We start from the raw sequence: 18,422 nt of genomic DNA on the forward strand, positions 1-18,422 counted from the left end.
AGTGGCAAGCAATGGAAGTGTGGTCACTAAAGAGATTATAGTAGGGCTCAGGGCAGACAGTGCTTGCTGGGCAGCAGAGCTGACTCCTTATCATTGTCCTCTCACCCCCTGTGTACACGTTCACACATAACAGCAATAATAAAAGATTTAAAGAAGAAACGACATTTGCAGTCTTTCCTAGTACTTTCATGTGTTAAAAATTCTTAACTTGCTTTTGTCTTTGCTGGTTGGTTTTTATCCATCAGCCACTTAGGCATTCTACTATTGACACGTAAATTTATTCTTTCTGTAGTCTTCTCCCCTTTGAATTTTGTTATTTTCCTATTGTCCTGGACTAATTAGGAGGCAGGGCTTTGCAGAGAATCCAGTGGCTCCTGCGTGCTAGGCAGTCATTTTACCATGACACTTCTTTCTGCCCTACTCTTGCTAAGTGTCAACCTCAGACTGCCTTTCAGATGTGCCCTGTTCCCTATTTTCTAAGCTAATGGCTTAGAGAATGCTTTATCATTGTGTATTTATTGACTTCTCTGCCTTTTGTTTTTCCTTTGGGAAAGGGTACTGAGAGTTTATGAGGCTCATAAGAGGCAGGGGAAAGGTTTTATTAACTAGAGTGCTTGAAGTTGACAAACTTACTTATAATAAAGCACTGATACTAATTGAGAGTGTACTACTGTAAGCTTTGAAAGATTATGGTAAACGTTTAGCCTTTTTTAGGTTCATTGCTTTTTTTGTGTGAACTTACAGTGACTATTCTAAATGACTTATCTTTTTTCTTATTTTAAGCATGGGGGGTAAAGTACCACCTGCCACTCCTAAAGCTAAGGCAGAAGAAAATACCAAGGTAAGTTCACATTTCTTTTGTTGGTTTAAAGATAAGATACTGTGTTTTTCAGCAGGTGGTATTTTTTTCCTTTTTCTTTTTTTCTTTTTAAACTGCTGTTTACAAGTCTTATTATTCCTAATGTCCCTACTTGGAAGTATTAAGTTTGTTTTTCTGTGTAGCCCTGGCTGTCCTGAAACTCACTCTGTAGACTAGGCTGGCTTTGAACTCAGATCTGCCTGCCTCTGCCCCTTAAGTGCTAGGATTAAAAGTGTGCGCGACCACAGCCAGTGGTAAACATGATTTTAAACCATGACCCTTCCTTTCTTGTTTGTCCTTAGGATCTCACATTTATATAAAATGTAAAAACATAAAAAGTCTCACAGTTTTTAGTAATTCTGATGCTTTAATTTTGTTCAAGCAGGGTGTGGTGGCCATCCTTCTGCTGTGGATTTCTGTCCTAGTTTGCTTTCTATTACCAGAAGTATGGGTTTGTTGCTCTGATGGCTCTGACCAAGTTGCTTTGGTGTCAGATTGCAGATAGTTTGGAACTTTGAGCTGGAAAAGCTGTAGAGTGCTTAGTATTGCATGAAAGCCAGGAAGATAAGAACGTTGAATGCCAGGACAGAGCTTAGGATAGAACAGAGAATGTTGTTTACTGACTCAGCATGTGTGTGATGATGAAGTCTCTGTGTAGCTCTGGCTGGTCTGCAGTTCTCTATGTAGAGTAGACTGGCTTCAAGCTTACAGATAACAGTCTGCTTGGAGTAAAGGTATATACCACCACACCTGGCTCAGTCACTCTTTATTTATTTGCTATTTTTTTTACTTATTATTTATATAACATTCTGCTTGCATGTGCCTACACACCAGAAGAAGACACCAGATCTCATTATAGATGTTTATGAGCCACCATGTAGTTTCTGGGAATTGAACTCAGGACCTTTGGAAAAGTAGCCCGCCTAGGGAGTTGCACTGCCAATAGTGGGCTAGCCCCTCCTACATTAATTATTAACTAAGAAGGTGCTTCATAGGCATAACTACAGGCCATTCTAATCTGAGCAGTTCTTGATTTGAGGTTTCCTTTTTCCAGATGACCTTAGGTTTGTATCAGCTTGATGATTAAAGCTATTAGTGACAGTGGCATAGTCCTTTCATCTTAGGGATGGGCAGGCAAGGCTGCAGCTCACTGGCACTTGGACAATTGTGGGTACTGTCTTAGTTACTTTTCTTAAAGAAGAAACTGTTAATTGGGATATTACAATTTTAGACCCTTGACCATCATGGCAGGGAGCATGGCAGCAGGCACATAGGCATGGTGATGGATCAGTAGCTGAGAGCTCACCTCTTGATCCACAAGTGCAAGGCAAAGAAAGCTAACCTCAGAGTTAGCCCCTAGTCACACACTCTTTAAAACAAGGCCACACCTTTTGATGCTTCTCAAACAGTTCCACTGATTGGGTACCAAGCATTCAAATACATTAGTCTCTGGATCATTCAAGCCACCACAGGCAGATTGCACATGCAACATGAAAAAGTTTTCCATACATGTATATGTTTATGAACAAGTGAAAGAAGTCATTCAGTTGAGTGACCCTGTTTGAAAAAGTAAAGAGTTACTGATGAAGACATCTAACACCCTCTGTCCTCTGTGCTCAGATAGTATGCACACACATGCTTATGTACACATGCACTGCACTATATGTGTCCTGAATTAGAATTATAAGTGGTCCAAGTTGGGCATGGTATGTGATCTCAGCATTTGTGGGGTAAGAGCAAGACAATTGCAAATTTGACACCAGTGTGGCCTACATATGGAGACTGACTGTGTCTTAGTTACTGTTCGTCATCGTTGTGAAGAGATACTGTTACCAAGGCAACTCTTATAAAAGAAAGCATTTGCAGGCCAGGCTTGGTGGCGCACGCCTTTAATCCCAGCACTCGGGAGGCAGAGATAGGCGGATCGCTGTGAGTTCGAGGCCAGCCTGGACTACAAAGCGAGTCTAGGACAGCCAAGACTACACAGAGAAACCCTGTCTCGAAAAACCAAAAAAATAAAAAAATAAATAAATAAAATAAAATAAAAGAAAGCATTTGCTTGAGGACTTGCTTACCTCTTCAGAGGTTTAGTCCATTATTACTGTGGCAGGAAGCTTGGCAGCAAGCATGGTGCTGGAGCACCAGTTGAGACCTAATCCTGACCTATAGGTAGAGAGGGACAGCGGTCTTGGGTTGGGCTTTTGAAATCTCAAAGCCCACTCCCAGTCACACACTTCCTCCAACAGGCCACAGTTCCTGGTGACTAAGTGTTCAAATATAGGAGCCTATTGGGGGAGAGACTTTTTTTTTAAATTAAAGATTTATTAATTTTGTCTATGTATATGAGTGCGCTATCTGCATGTACACCTGCAGGCCAGAAGAGGGCATTAGATCATATTACAGATGGTTGTGAGCCACCATGTCGTTGCTAGGAATTGAACTCAGATCTCTGGAAGAGCAGACAGTGCTCTTAACCACTGAGCCATCTCTCCAGCCTCGGGAGAGGCATTCTTACCACACTATTTTTAAAAAAGAAAAAAGTCAGTGGTAGAAGTATATGGTAACAATCAACAATTGTGCATCTGGTAAGGACTCAACAAATATTTTGGAATTAAGATGAAAACTTATTTTTTATTAATTTTTTGGAGAAATTTTTCTTTTTGTTTGGTTTGGTGTGGCTTCCCCCTCCCCCCCCCCCTCAAGACAGGGTTTCTCTGTGTAACAGAGCCCTGGCTGTCCTGGATTCTCTTCATAGATCAGATTGGCTTCGAACTCACAGAGATCTGCCTGCCTCTGCCTCCCAAGTGCTGGGATTAAAGGTGTGTGCCACCACCGCCCGGCAAAATTTTGCTTTTTAAGTTAGATTTATCTACTATGTGTGAGTAGGAGAACGATGGTGGCGCATGTGCCATAGTGCATGTGTGGAGGTCATAGGACAACTTGCAGGTGTAGGCTCTCTCCTTTGACTATGTGGGTCCCAGGGATTGAATTTAGGTCCTAAAACTTGGTGTGGCAAGTACCTTTACCTGCTGAGCCATCTTTGTTTTTGTTCTTAGACAGGGTTTTACTGTATAGTCCTGGCTGACTGCAATTTTTGTAGACAAGGCTGGCCTCTTAATTCAAGAGATCGGAAGCTGCTTTTAAATGCATATGCCAACCACCCCTGGCCTGACTTTGTTTTGTTTTTTGTTGTTGTTGTTCCGTTTTTTGTTTTTTGTTTTTAAACTTACAATTCTGAGGTATGTCTGGTAAAACAGACAAACCATGATTCTTTTTAAAAAAGATTTATTTGTTTATGCTGTGTACAGTGTTCTGTCTGCATGCCACAAGAGGACACCAGATCTCATAGATGGTTGTGAGTCACCATGTGGTTCCTGGGAATTGAACTGGGACCTCTGAAAAGCAGTTGGTGCTCTTAACCTCTGAGCCATCTGTCTAGCCCCTGACTTTGTATTCTTAAGATCAAAGGAGGAAGGAACCTAAAAGTGCAGTTAAATTCTAGCGTACTGACAGTTGGGTGAGTAGGTATAGGTGGCTGGTAGTGGAGCTTTCTCTAAGATACACAGCCTCATTAAACAGAGTGCCAGTTTATCTCCTAGCCATCCTACATCAGAATTGATAAGACACTACGTGCTGCTAGAGGCTGGAAAGGAAATTGTAATTTCTTTGTGTGTTACAATTCCACAGACACTTATTTTTACAGTTCTCAAACTGAGCAAGCCTTGAAAATTGAAGTGTTCCAGGCATTTTGACATTAAAACACACAATCTGGCCAGCTATGGTGGACATGCCTTTAATCCTACAACTTGGGAGGCCAGCCCAGTCTATATAGTGAGTTCCAGGATGGCCAGGGCTATATATATAGTGAGACCCTGCCTCGGAAAAAGGCAAGCAAACAAACAACTTTGAACCTGAAAACATGGTTTGTTTTCACATACAGGTTTCACATTGTTGCCCAGACTGACCTTAAGCTCAGCTCAAATGACTCCACTGTCTTGTCTGCGTTCAGTCTTTCTACCACCAGTCACAAAGAGTCTGATTTATTTTGCATAAAATATTATTTGTGTATTTGTGTTTTAGTTTTCTGAGACAAGAGTCTCATCCAAGGTGAGCTATCTTTATAAAACCCTGATCCTCCACGTACAGCCAAGATACTAGATTATGGAGAGTCATAGGTCCAGTGCCTAAGAGTGTTACATAGTGTGGAATATATGAATTGTATTTGCTTTAAAGAAAAAACCCTGACAGCTTAAATTCTAAAATGCCTGATTCCTAAAGGTGTCCATAAGGTACCAGACCTATAGTTAATTAGAAATGAGAAGTAAAAGAATGCTTAACAACCAAAATAGGCATACATTTATTGTGTCTATGTTATAAACACACAAAACATGTTATGTTTTTAAATGTTGACAGCACTATTTCATTTTCTTCTGCTAGGAAGAAAAAAGAGATAATAAGACAGAGGAAAATATAAAGACGGATGAACCATCAAGTGAGGAGAGTGATCTAGGTGAGCGTAATCTCAAGGACTCAGTCCTAGATGGTTGGTATTTTTGTTTAGCAGTTTCTGATACCACTTTTTTTTTTTTTTTTTTTTGGCCTCAGTTTTGCCTCAGTATTTTATTTGCCTCACTTTGTAGCACAAGATGACCTGGGGCTGTGTAGCACACATAGGTGGGCTTGGGTTTGAGGCAGTCCTCCTGCCTCAGCCTCCTGAGTGCTAGGTGGCTGATTTTATCTACTGGTTTGGTTATAATACTGACCTACAGACTTTTCCCCACATCAATAGTATGCCTGTGTTTTATAGAACTTGCCTACACCTGATTTTTAAAGCTAATTATATTAAAATGAAGTATTATTTTGTCACTAGCTACAGTTACTCTCTAGAACTTGTACTGCCTGCATAAATGTCTTTAAAAACATTCTGGTACATCGCTGGAAAAATTATTAGAATTTATTAATTGGGTGATGGGAAAGGTTTTGTGGAGATCTGAGGGACAACTCTTGGGATTTAGCTGTCTCATTCTACTGACCCAAAATCTTTCCCAATTGTTACTGTTAACAAAAATCTCAGTCATTTGATTTACCAATAAAGACTTGGGAGCCAGATGCTGGGGTGAAAAGCTGAGAAAGTACCTGGTTGACTTTCCTCCTCCTCCTCGTATGCCATCTCTAATAGCCTACTTCAAAATGAATGGCCCTCTCTTCTACTTCCTGTACGTCTCTCTTTCAGCTATTGGCTGATCAGCTTTATTGACAAATTAGAGAATAAATGAGGAGCAATGTTTACACATACTAAAGACAGGATATTCTTAGAATAAGCATTAACATGCCGTGTCCGGATTACAACCAGAAATGGGGGCAGAGAAGTCAGTATTTGAGTAGTAGAAGGATAGTCTTTACACAGTGCACCATAACATTATGGCAGCAGTGGTTCTGTTTAACAGGGAAGTCGTTTATAATGTTTCAGGGTTCAAGTTAAACTAGCTTATTGTTACACTAGCAGCTAATTCATTTCTTTTTGAGGGGCTGTTTGTCCTATCTATAACCTCCAACGTGTTTGGCGAGCACTTACTCTGAGCTACACCCAGATCAGCTCAGCTCATTTTATTGTGTCAAGTAGATAGAGGCTGTTAGGCTATACCTTGTTTCAATTTAGTCTTTAATTTATCATTTTCACCTTTTGCAGAAATTGACAATGAAGGTGTAATTGAGCCAGACACTGATGCCCCTCAAGAAATGGGAGATGAAAATGCAGAGGTAAGTTTTAATGACTTATTTTAGGAAAGGTGAGATTCCCCAGTGTTGGGATTATTTTGTAACATGACTTACACTGTTTAAACACACTTTTAAATCTTACTAACAAGTATTTGCAAATTCTTGTGCCCTTTTTTTTGTTTGTTTTGTTTTGTTTTTTCGAGATGGGGGTTTCTCTGTGTAGCCTTGACTGTCCTGGACTCACTTTGTAGACCAGGCTGGCCTCGAACTCACAGAAATCCGCCTGCCTCTGCCTCCTGAGTGCTGGCTGGCATTTTTAATTATAATCTCTGGTCTTGTTTTTCTTGTTTGTTTTTTGTTTTTTTGAGACAGGGTTTCTCTGTGTAGCCTTACATTTATGTCTGGTTGACTCACCACCTGTAAAGTATTTCCCCTAAAGTATATCTCTACAATTAGAATTGTCTTTTTCTGAGATGATTTTTGTTGTTGTTTTCAAGATAGGTTTCTCTGTGTAGTCCTGGCTGTCCTGGAACTTGCTCTATGGACCAGGCTGGCCTTGAACTCAAGAGATTTGCCTGCCTCTGCCCCCTGAGTACTGGAACTAAAGGAGTGTGCCACCACATATGGTTTAGAATTGTCTTGATGGACGGGGACACATACACGCACACACACAGTCTTTTCTTTTAGTTCAGGCTTACTTGAAAATTGTAGCCTTAGCTCCCCAACTGCTTCAAGTACAGGTCTTGCGACTATGACCAATTTTATAGGATGAAATCTTAGGGCTTTGTGTATGCTAGGCCTGCCTTTAGCCAACCCTATATCTGATGCCCTTCTTCTGTCCCCCCCCCCCCCCCCCAGTGTGGCTTGTGTAGCCCCACTGTCCTCAACATGGTGATCCTAAGTGCTGCTGTTACAGGCGTGCACCACCGTGCCATACTCTAAAGCTTTATTTGCCTTTTGTTGTTTATTTACTGAACAGAACTTTTATTGAAGTTTCTTTTCCTCTATGGTCTTAACTATTTTTGGCCCTCTGGGGAGTCTCTTTTTCTTCATGTCTTAATTCCTTTCTTTGTACTAATACCACAGCTTCTTATCCAGCTGTGGACTACTAAGCCTTATTATCTGGCAAGACAAGGACCCATAAAACTTGATACCTATTTTAGCTGTTCTTAGTGTTTTTTCAAATAAATTTTAGAATTAGATTGTCAGGGTCTGCTGTCCCAACATAGGTTATTCTCATTCACAGTCCTGTTTCCCCTCCGCCCACCTCTCCCTCTCACACTCACTCACACACACACACAGGAGTGGAGGGTAAGAAGGGGGGGGGTAGGGAGGTTTGATTAGCGTTACATTAAATTTTAATCAAACTAGGGAAAGAATACCTCTTACTATTGAGGCCATTCATGAATGTGATGCCTAATTTTAGGCTTTTTAAATGCCTTTCAATAGCTTTCTTTAAAACAACAACAACAAAAAACCCTTTCTTTAAGTGTATTTATTTCATTGGTGCTTTGCCTACATGTATGAGTGTGAGGGTGTCATATGCCCTGGAACTGGAGCATACATACAATTTTGAGCTGCTATGTGGGTGCTGGGAATTGAACCAAAGTCCTGGAAGAGCAGCCAGTGTTTTTAACCACTGAACTATCTCAATAACTTTCTTTATTTTATTTATTTTCTTTGTTGTTTTTGCTTTTTGAGACAGAAACGTGAATTACTCAAAGAGATCTGCCTGTGTCTCCCTTTCAAGTGCTAGGATTACAGACATTGCACTACCATCACAAGGGGGGAAAAATCCTTTAAAAATAAGTGTATTGTTGCTGATGTTTGTAGTAGTCTTTTTTTCCTCTTCTACTTGGTATTCAGTACCCTGTCCTTCTAAGGTTAACAGTTTTAGAACATTTTAAATTATTATTTTCTTCAAATAGTGCTTCATCATTCTACTCTTTTCAAAAAAATTGTTTTTTAATTTTATGTGCATTAGTATAAGCATGTCAGATCCCTTGGAACTGGAGTTACAGACAGATGTAAGCTGGCATGTGCGTGCTGGGAATTGAATCAGGTCCTTTGGAGGAGCAGCAGCCAGTGCTCTTAACCACTGAGCCATCTCTCCAGCTCCATCATTCTGCTCTATTCCAGAATCATGATTAGATATGTTGAATGATGACTGCTGTCTAATCTTTTCCATTTACCTTTGAATCTGATTGTTTGGTTTTACCTTGATACTTTGTTTGTTTGTTTGTTTGATTTGGTTTTTTGAGATAGGGCTTCTCTGTTAGCCTTGGCTGTCCTGGACTCACTCTGTACAGACCAGGCTGGCCTCGAACTCAGAGCGATTCATCTGCCTCTGCCTCCCGAGTGCTGGAATTAAAGGTGTGCGCCACCACTTCCTGGCTACTTATGTCTTCTTAATACATGAAATAATTTTATGATTTGTTTTATTTTTGTGTGGTAAGGTTTGCTATTTGGTCCATGCTGATCCAAACTTGGAAAACCTCCTGGGGCGTTAGGATTATCAGTGTGCACACTTGTTTCTATATAGTATTTTTACCACAGTCTTTGGAATTTTTCTTGTGGACAATTTTTAAGTTCTGTGTAGATGGTATGTTTTTCCCAAAGGGAATATATTTGCTTCCACCGAAGCTCTGAGTTGAGACTGTCAGCTAACTCTTGGACTATTTTAATTCTCAGGATAGCTTTTGTTTACATTGGCAATACAGAATTGAAATGAACAACTACTTCATGGGTTTGGTATTTTTCTTTTTAAAACTTGTTTGGTTTGGTTTGGTTTTCAAGACAGGGTTTCTCTGTGTAGCCTTGGCTGTCCTGGACTTGCTTTGTAGACCAGGCTAACCTTGAACTCACAGTGATCTACCTGCCTCTGCCTCCCAAGTGCTGTGAATAAATGCGTGCGCCTCCACGCCCGGTCTTTTAAAAACTTTGCAAAAAGCATTTATTTATTGTATTTTGTATGTGTGTGTGTAGAGGTCAAACTTGTGGAAGGCTACTCACCGTATGGGTCCTGGAGGTCAGACTCATGTCTGCCTAGGTGGTAAGCACCTTTGCTACTGAGGCATTTCTCCAGCATTTAGGAATGCTTCCCTGTCTACTTAACTGTCCCTTGTGTGAAGGAAGTTGAGGTTTTGGGTTGTTGTTGTTGTTGTTGTTGTTGTTGTTGTTGTTGGTGGTGGTGGTGGTGGTGTGTGTGTGTGTGTGTGTGTGTGTGTGTGTGTGTGTGTGTAACCAGGGGCTTGTCAGTGTAGGCATTTGAAGTTTGACAGTCATGTCTGGTTAGCTGTCCACATTGTCTTCTGAGTGTATTCTTTGTGTGTAGTGTTTTGCATGCTCTTCAAGAAAACAGTACATGCTCTTCAAGAAAACAGGTTTGACCTTGGCTTCAGAGGTAACTGTGGATGAGTACTTGGCTATCCTGAATTCAGCCTTCATTTAATCTTGTTTATTGTTTTTTTTTCTTTCAAGATTTTTGCATTTTTCTTTCTTTTTTAAAAATATTTATTTAATGTATATGATTGCTCTATCTTCATGTACACCTGCATGCTACAAGAGGGCATCAGATCCCAGTAGAGATGGTTGTGAGCCACCATGTGGTTTCTGGGAATTGAATGAGCACACAGTGCTCTTAACCTCTGAGCCATCTCTCCAGCCCTATTTTTACATTTTTCAAGTGAAGACTGCTTAGTTCTTAAATTTTTGTTAATTTTCTAAAATTACTTTGTCTTGCTATTTAGTTATATGAACTGTTTCTGACTTTTTAAAAAAATGTTTTAAACATTTTTTAGTTTGTCAAAGGAATTTTTGTTAGAATTGGCTTTGAATTTAATAAATAACTTAAAAGTATATATCAGTATTTCAGTGAGTATAATTAGCATGATGATAGCTCTAACAGTTTTCTACTTAATATAAAACTATTGCTCACGTTTGGTATAATTTTAATACATACATTGTGTACTGATCAAATCAGAGTAATTACCCTTTTTTGTGTCCCCATTAAAACCGTGTTCTTTCACCGTGGGTATGCTCGCCCTACTCCATTTCCCTCTTGAATAATACAGACATGAAAGTCATTTGCCATAGGCACTCTTGGATAGCCAGTAGCCAAGTTAGGGACTGTGTCTAGTTGCCTATCAACAGGTGAGTGGATTGTTCTACTGCTGTGAAGAGACACTGACCAAAGCAACTCCTATAAAGGAAAGCATTTAACTGGGGGCTTGCTCACAGTTTGAGGAGGTTTGTTCATTACTGTCATGGTGGGATGGGCTGCTGGAGCAGTAGCTAAGAGTGTTAAGTGCTGAGCTATAGGCGGCAGGCATTGGGCCTGGTGTGGGCTTTTCAAGCCTGAGAACCACCCCCAGCAGCATACCTCCCCAGGGTAACTACCATGTAAGATAAAAGAAAATATGTGTGTATATACAGTGGGTTCTTACTAAACCATAAAGAAGAATGAAATTATGTTGTTTGCCAGAAAATAGGTCCAACTGGAAAACCTATTAAGTGAAATATGCCAGGCTCAGACAAATGCCATACTTTTTCTTTGATTTGTGTGTCCTGGGTTGCACATAGATACATAGCCACTTTTATAAATGTAACGTAAAATTTTCTTGGAAGTCTTTTAATGTTTCTTTAATAGGATTTTATTTTTTCTCTGTTGCTGAAGTCTCATGTGGTCTTGGAAAACTGTATTTTACAGGCTTGGTTTTCCGTTTCATGCAGTTTTTTGGTGTTCTACAAAAATTTTGTATTCTTTGTGTTGTTTTTGTATCGTTGGGGTCTTACTCAGTAAGCCAAGCTGGCCTTGGATATCGAGCAATTTTTTTTTTTTTTTGCCTGTCTCTACCTCCTAAGAGCTAAGATTAAGGTGTTTGCCACCATAACTCGTTTGCTTGCAGTTTTTGTATTCTTGTTTTACAAACTTGAGTGACTTCTCAGTTCTATTGAACTTTCTTTTTAGATATGAAGATAGCTAGCTTTTCTGTCCTGTTCTTCAACATAGCAAATGATTTCTCCTCCTCCTCCTCCTCCTCTTCCTCCTCCTCCTCTTCCTCCTGCTGTGTCACTACCACCAAGACAGGATCTTCCTATTCCTGTGTAGTTCTGTTAGCCTTGGTGCTGTCACCATGTACACCAGGTTGGCCTCAGTTCTCCTGCTCTGCCTCCTCAGTACAGGGAAAAAAGGTGCTTTTAATGCTCGTCATTGGTCATGTTCTTAGTCTGCACCTGCAAGTGTTACTTCACACAGCAGAGGCAGTAAGGTGGATATAGTTAAAGTAACCTACTGGCACTATTTTTTTATATTGATTTTATTGCGTTCTTATATCTACCTTCTCCACCCCAATACCTCCCAACTTCCCAACACTAGATAGGAAAGACAGAAGATTAGAGGAAAAAGGGGCGTAGATCTCTTTAGGGTTGCTGGACAAGTTGTCTTTGTTGATTCTCGAGACAGGGTTTCTCTGTGTAGTCTTGGCTGTCTTAGACTTGCTTTGATGACCAGGCTGGCATTGGACTCGCAGTGATCCTCCTGCCTCTGCCTCCTGTGTGCTGTGCCTCACAACCCTTGGTTTTTAAAGAAACTAAAATTCTCACTATAGTTACTTCCAAATACCAGACTTTAGGTAGGATGTTTAGAATATGTTTTTGTTAATCTTTATGCTGTCAGCATTATTCTTGGTATTTGTTCTCCTGACTAGTATAGGTACTCAAAAGATTTTTGGGAATAAAAGAATAAGACCTGTATCTTCTATGGTTGAAGTGTGAAAGGCATAAATTCACTCTTCATGAAGAGACTGTATTTAATTTTCATGGATAGGTCCCATGGATGGGGGAAAGATGGTTGGAAGGAAGCAAAATAGAAGTTACGTCTAAGGCAGGGTGTGAAATCTGTTCGGCATAAAAGGTTAATATTCTTTCTTTATAGTTTTTTTTACTACTAGAGATAAGTGCATGAGTGTATGGATAGTGACTGTCCAAATTAGGCTGGGCAGTGGTGGCGCACACCTTTAATCCCAACACTTGAGAGGCAGAGGCAGGCGGATTGCTGTGAGTTTGAGGCCAGCCTGGTCTACAAAGTGAGTCCAGGATAGTTAAGACTACACAGAGAAAACTCTGTCTTGAAAAAACAAAAGGGGGAAAAAAAAAAAAAAGAAAGTCCAGATTACTACTTTGTCATGCTTGCTTCACTGCTTCTGAAATAACCTTCAATTTCCTGTTAGATAACTGAGGAGATGATGGATGAAGCAAATGAGAAGAAGGGGGCCGCCATTGAAGCCCTAAATGATGGTGAGTAGTAGTGTTTCCTTTTCACTGTATTTCTGTACTAGTGTGCATATTCTGGACCCTACTGTAGTGACTGTTAGTAGTGTAAACGTCAAGGGATGAGATTTCATCTTGCCATATGAAGATGTTAGGATATTAGTCCAGCCACCCTTCCTCGTGACAGAGAGGCTACAGCCATTCAGTATCAGTTACGTGGCCTTATCGTGGGCAGGGCTGGCTCATCCTCTTCCTGCATGGACCATGGCCTTCGCTCAGGAGTATTGGCTGCTCATAATTGAATTGAGTTCAATTCCTAGCACACACAGGACAGGCAGCTCACAGCTGTCTGTAACTTCACTTCCAGGGGACCTGACGAAACACTAATGCCCATAAAAAGAAAGAAAAAAAATTGGCAATCTCTAACCTTTGACATAGTAATAATACTTTGATAAGTGGTATTTTTAACATAAACTCTTGTTAGAATGGAAATCGAGTTTGTGAATCTTAGGTCTTCAAAAAAATTGCAAGATGGCTTAGCAGGTAAAAAAAACTCATACCAAGCCTAGTTGGTCTGAGTTTGATCCCTGATGGTGGAAGGAGAGAACCAACTTTTACAAGTTGTCCTTTGACCCCATGTGTTCTTTGGCATGCTCCCTCCCACTCTTACCAAAAATTTAATTAATTTTTCTTTGTGTTTGAGTGTTTTGTCTGTATGTATGTGTATGTACCATGTGTGTGCCTGGTGCCCATGGAAACCAGAAGAGAGGGTGTCAGATATCCTGGAACTGGAGTTACAGGTGATGTAAGCTGCCGTGTGGGTGCTGAGAATGAAACTTGTTTTTGTTTTTGTTTTTTAATAAAAGCAGCAAGTATACCTAACCGTTCAGCCACCTGACAAGCCTCTAAAATGTAATTAAAAAAACAAAAACAAAATAGACAGGCATGGTGGCGCACGCCTTTAATCCCAGCACTGAAGTGGCAGAGGTATATGGATCTCTGTGAGTTCGAGGCCAGCCTGGTCTACAAAGAGAGTCCAGGATATGCAAGGCTACATAGGGAAACCCTGTCTTGGGGAACAAAACAACTGTCAGAGGGTTGTTACTATGTATAGTTAGTTAGAACAAGTGATCATAAACTTGGGACTGTTGTTACTGTTACTAGTAATAGATGCAGATTATTTCATAACTTGGATGGTGTGTCACTCACAGTGCTGTCACATGCTGATGCACATTTGCACTTGATTTAGAAGATGACTGAAATTTTATTTTAGGATGAACTTAGCGGTGTTTGTTCCATTCTGGCTTTTTGACTTTTTGTTGGTAGTGGTGGGGGAAGGGGCAGTGTTTAGTCTCTGTGTGCAGTGCAGCTGCTCCTCCACCTTATTGTACCATCTTTTTAGTTGAGGTCCTTGTTGCTTGCTTATTATTATAACTTTGTATTCTACAGCTGTCTTAGTGTTTTTGAAGTTTTGGTTGCTTTTTTGGCCTTTATTAGAACTGTCGTCGTACTTTATTATTTTTTTAAACAGTCACTATTAGTCTAGTTGGCCTGAAACTCATAGAGATCCCCCTGCCTCTTCCTCCCAAGTGCTGGGATTACAGTCATGAGCCACCTTCACAACCAGGAACTGCTGGTTACTACTATTTAAGGGTCAATGCTTTATACAACATTGGAAGATGTATCATGATGTTCTCACTTATTGTGGCCAGACTTTATAAATATCTATATATTCTACTTTTTTATTTTTAACTTTATTTATTTTTGTCTTTTAGAGACAGAGACCTTTTGATGTAGTTTAGGCAGGCTTCTATTTGTGATCCTTTTTTCTCAGTTTCTTCAGTACTGGGATTAGAAGTATGTTCCTCCATATACAGCTTTGTTATTACTGTTTCCTCCACATGCGTAGGCACTCACAAACCCTGTTTTGGGATTTAGCCTAGACTCTCAGGATGGTTCAGGTTAAGGACTTTATAATTGAGTCTGCATTCACATAGAGTGGAATTGGCTCTCCTGATGTTAAGCAAAGTGTCAGCCAGCCCTATAAGCCTTGGAGTTTTTTGTTTTTTGTTTTTTTGTTTTTTTACAAATCTTGTTTTGAAAGTTGCTTTGTTGTTTTAATTCCAGTCAGATTTGGGGGAGCTCTCCTCCCCCACCATCTGACTCGAGCCTATCAAGTCTCATTAGGACTGCCTGCATCCTTTTCTTTTGTGGGCTGACATGACCACCCCGCCAGGGGGAAGTGATCAATGAGTGGGCACCAGAGTCCATGTCAAAGGCATCCCCTGCTCCTGATACCATGGGGCTCACGTGGAGACTGTGCTGCCTGCTGACCACATCTGAGCAGGGGGTCTAGGTCCTCTTCGTGCACAGTCCTCAGTTGGTGCATCAGCCTCTGTAGTTACCAGTTTTACCTTTGAATTCAAACCCACTGTTCACAGCTACTATTTTAGTCCTTTCCATACTAGTTTTAATTGTCCTGCTACTTAACTGTTTTGTGATATATGTATGTATGTATATGCATGTGTGTTTGTGTATGTGTGTATATGTATACTATATACTATATATACGTATATATAGTAGTAGTAATAATAAGACTTTTGGATTTGGTTTTCTGAGACAGAGTCTCACTATGTAACCTGGTTATCCTAGAACTCATGTAGACCAGGTTAGCCTTGAACTTGCAAAAATATATTTGGCCAAGTCCTGGGATTATTAAAGCTGTGTGCTATCCCTTCTGGCACTAATAAGACTTTTTATGTGTTTTGTTTTTGTGAATTTTGTTGAAATCCCATATTCACTAATTGAGTAAATTTTTTTCAATAAAATTTGACATTTTCAAAATTTTAAAACTTTATTATTGTTGTTGAATAGCTTCTCTTAAAGGACTAGTTTAATAAAACAAAAAAGCAAAAGCTTTTGGGCCAGCATTATGGCTTAGAGGTGCTTGTTACCAAGCCTGGCAATTTGAGTTTAATCCCTGAGACTCTTATAATATAAGGAGATAAAGTTCTGATTGTTGTCCTGATTTCTCTCCATAAATGCATACTCAAAATAAATAAGAATAAATGAATGTGATTCTTTATATAAAAAGCTAAGACGGGCTGGAGAGATGGCTCAGCGATTAAGAATGCTTGCCATACACTCTGTCACAAGGACTGGAGTTAGGATCCTAGCAACCGTGTTGAGTGGCTCACAGATGCCCATAAGTCCAACTCTAAGGATCCAATGGGATCTTCTGGCCTCCATGGGCATGCCCCGAAAATGTTCACATACATTTATACAAACATACAAAGAGGCGAACAAATAATGATAACAATGAATAAAGGTTAATGTCTTTTTTGTTTTGCTTTTGCTGGGATTAAAGGCGTGCACTACTACCTTTTGGCTATGTTTTGGATTTTTAAAAGATTTATTTCTGGCCAAACTGGAGGCTAGCAGATCTTTGTGAGTTCGAAACCAGCCTGGTCTACAAAGGGAGTCTAGGGCAGCCATGGCTACACAGAGAAATCATGTCTTGAAAAGCCAAAAAAAAAAAAAAATGTGCGTGAGTGTTTTTGTCTGTATGCACTTCTGCACCACATGCATATCTGGTGCCCCTAGAAAGGTCAGTATAGGACACGGAACTCTCAAACTGAAGTTACAAGTATTTGTAAGCTACCTTCTGGGAGCTAGGAAAATAATGTTTAGTAGCTATTGCTGCAGCTCCCTATTTATTTTTTTGCTTGGTGATGGTGGAGCACACACGTAGGGGCCACGTGTAGAGATGAGAGGACAGCTTTTAGAAGTTCATTCTCTCCTACCATGTGGGGATTTTTGTTTTTGTTTTATTTTTGAAACGCTGTCCCTATATTGTCTAGCTTTCCTGGGACCAGTTGTATATGTAGCCTAGGCTTGCCTCCAATTTGTAGTCTTCTGCCTTCTGCTTCTTGGATGCTAGGGTTTATAAATGTGTATCAGCTTGCTTTCTTCTTCTTCTTCTTCTTCTCCTTCTTCTTCTTCTTCTTCTTCTTCTTCTTCTTCTTCTTCTCCTTCTTCTCCTTCTCCTTCTCCTTCTTCCTCCTCCTCCTCCTCCTTATATTTTTAAATTTTATTTTTGTTACTTTATATGAATTGGGTGTCTTGCCACCTGTTTGCCTAGTGCCATGGAGACCAGAAGAAGGCACCAGATCTCTTGGAACTTGGATTACAGGTGGTTGTTTGTGAGCCTATATATGAGTTCTGGAAATTAGACCTTGGTCTTCTGGAGTAGTCAGTGCTCTTAACCACTGAGCCATCTCTCCAGCCCCACTGAGGTTATTTTTAAACAAGCCCCCAATTAAAAATGTTTTGGTGCTGGTTACTGACCATGCTTGCTGGAAAGAACTATCACCATGTCTCCCAGCCCTATAGTAGGCTTTCCTCTTTTTAAAAAAGCAGACGGAGAAACTGTGTACATCTTTTGTTGTTGTTCTTTGGAGACAGGGTTTCTCTGTGTTATCCTGGACTTGTTTTTGTAGACCAGGCTAGTCTGGAACTCCCAGAGATGCACCTGACTCTGCCTCTGGAGTGCTGAGATTTAAAGCTTGTGTCATCATGCCCAGCTCAACGTGTAATTCTTAATTGGATAAGTAAAAATATTGTATTAATATTTTTGTCTGTTGGACATTTCTTAATAAGTTCTGTTACACTTCAGGTGAGCTACAGAAAGCCATTGACTTGTTCACAGATGCCATCAAGCTGAATCCTCGCTTGGCTATTTTGTATGCCAAGAGAGCCAGGTAAAAACACTTTTAAGAACAAGTACCTTTTATAAATTTGTTTAAATACTTCTGATTTTGTAAAAATCTCAAAGTTTTATTGTTTGAAATACTGTGTTTGTTTTTTTTAGTGTCTTTGTCAAATTACAGAAGCCAAATGCTGCCATCCGAGACTGTGACAGAGCCATTGAAATAAACCCTGATTCAGCTCAGCCATACAAATGGCGAGGGAAAGCTCACAGGTAAATGAGTAAATGGTGCTGGGGAAATGGCTCGGCTGATAAGGTGCTTAGAGAACTGAGTTTGGCCCATAGAACCCATGTTCTAAAAGGTTCTAAAAGCCTTTAAAATCCTGGAGGCAGGTGGACCAGCTTGGTCTACAAAGTGAGTTCAGGACAGCCAGGGCTACATGGAGAAACCCTGTCTCAAAAACCAAGCCAAATCACACAAACAAAAGCTGAGTTTGGTAGTGTGGAGGCTAGAAACAGGTCACTTGAGTCTCTGGGCCTTGTCTGCTGGTAACGGGCTGGCATCCAGAAGCAGAGTGGACTATGCCTGAGAAATGACATTTGAGACTGTGTATGCACACTCACACAGCCATAAAGTCGTCACATTTAAGTATTTGTCAAGACTTAATTTATTTTTATATACTTTGCTCAAATTTTGCCTGAGTACTTTTATTTCACCATTTCGTTTAAGAAAAGAATGAGAAAAGATTTCACTCCTTCTACTTAAACAGAATTACTCAATTGAGTAAAAAGTCCAGTGACTCTGAGGTGGATGGAGAAGCTGATGTAGGTCAAGTTTGAGTAGAGATAAGAATGGATGTTTGCTGG

The 18,422-nt window shown here is 40.2% G+C and overlaps 1 protein-coding gene across 1 annotated transcript in view; it reads left to right on the plus strand.

The window, feature by feature from the left end:
• ST13 (ST13 Hsp70 interacting protein) overlaps nucleotides 1-18,422 on the plus strand; it is a 35,378-nt gene that overhangs the window by 7,570 nt on the left and 9,386 nt on the right. The window contains exons 2-7 of the mRNA XM_084748400.1: nucleotides 784-841; nucleotides 5,297-5,369; nucleotides 6,549-6,619; nucleotides 12,808-12,874; nucleotides 17,523-17,607; nucleotides 17,718-17,828. Coding sequence (XP_084604526.1) covers nucleotides 784-841; nucleotides 5,297-5,369; nucleotides 6,549-6,619; nucleotides 12,808-12,874; nucleotides 17,523-17,607; nucleotides 17,718-17,828 — 465 coding nt within the window. The remainder of the gene's footprint in view (nucleotides 1-783; nucleotides 842-5,296; nucleotides 5,370-6,548; nucleotides 6,620-12,807; nucleotides 12,875-17,522; nucleotides 17,608-17,717; nucleotides 17,829-18,422) is intronic.

Source organism: Acomys minous (genome assembly GCF_964271855.1).
Source record: "Acomys minous genome assembly, chromosome: 12".
In the NCBI taxonomy this organism is placed as follows: Eukaryota; Metazoa; Chordata; class Mammalia; order Rodentia; family Muridae; genus Acomys; species Acomys minous.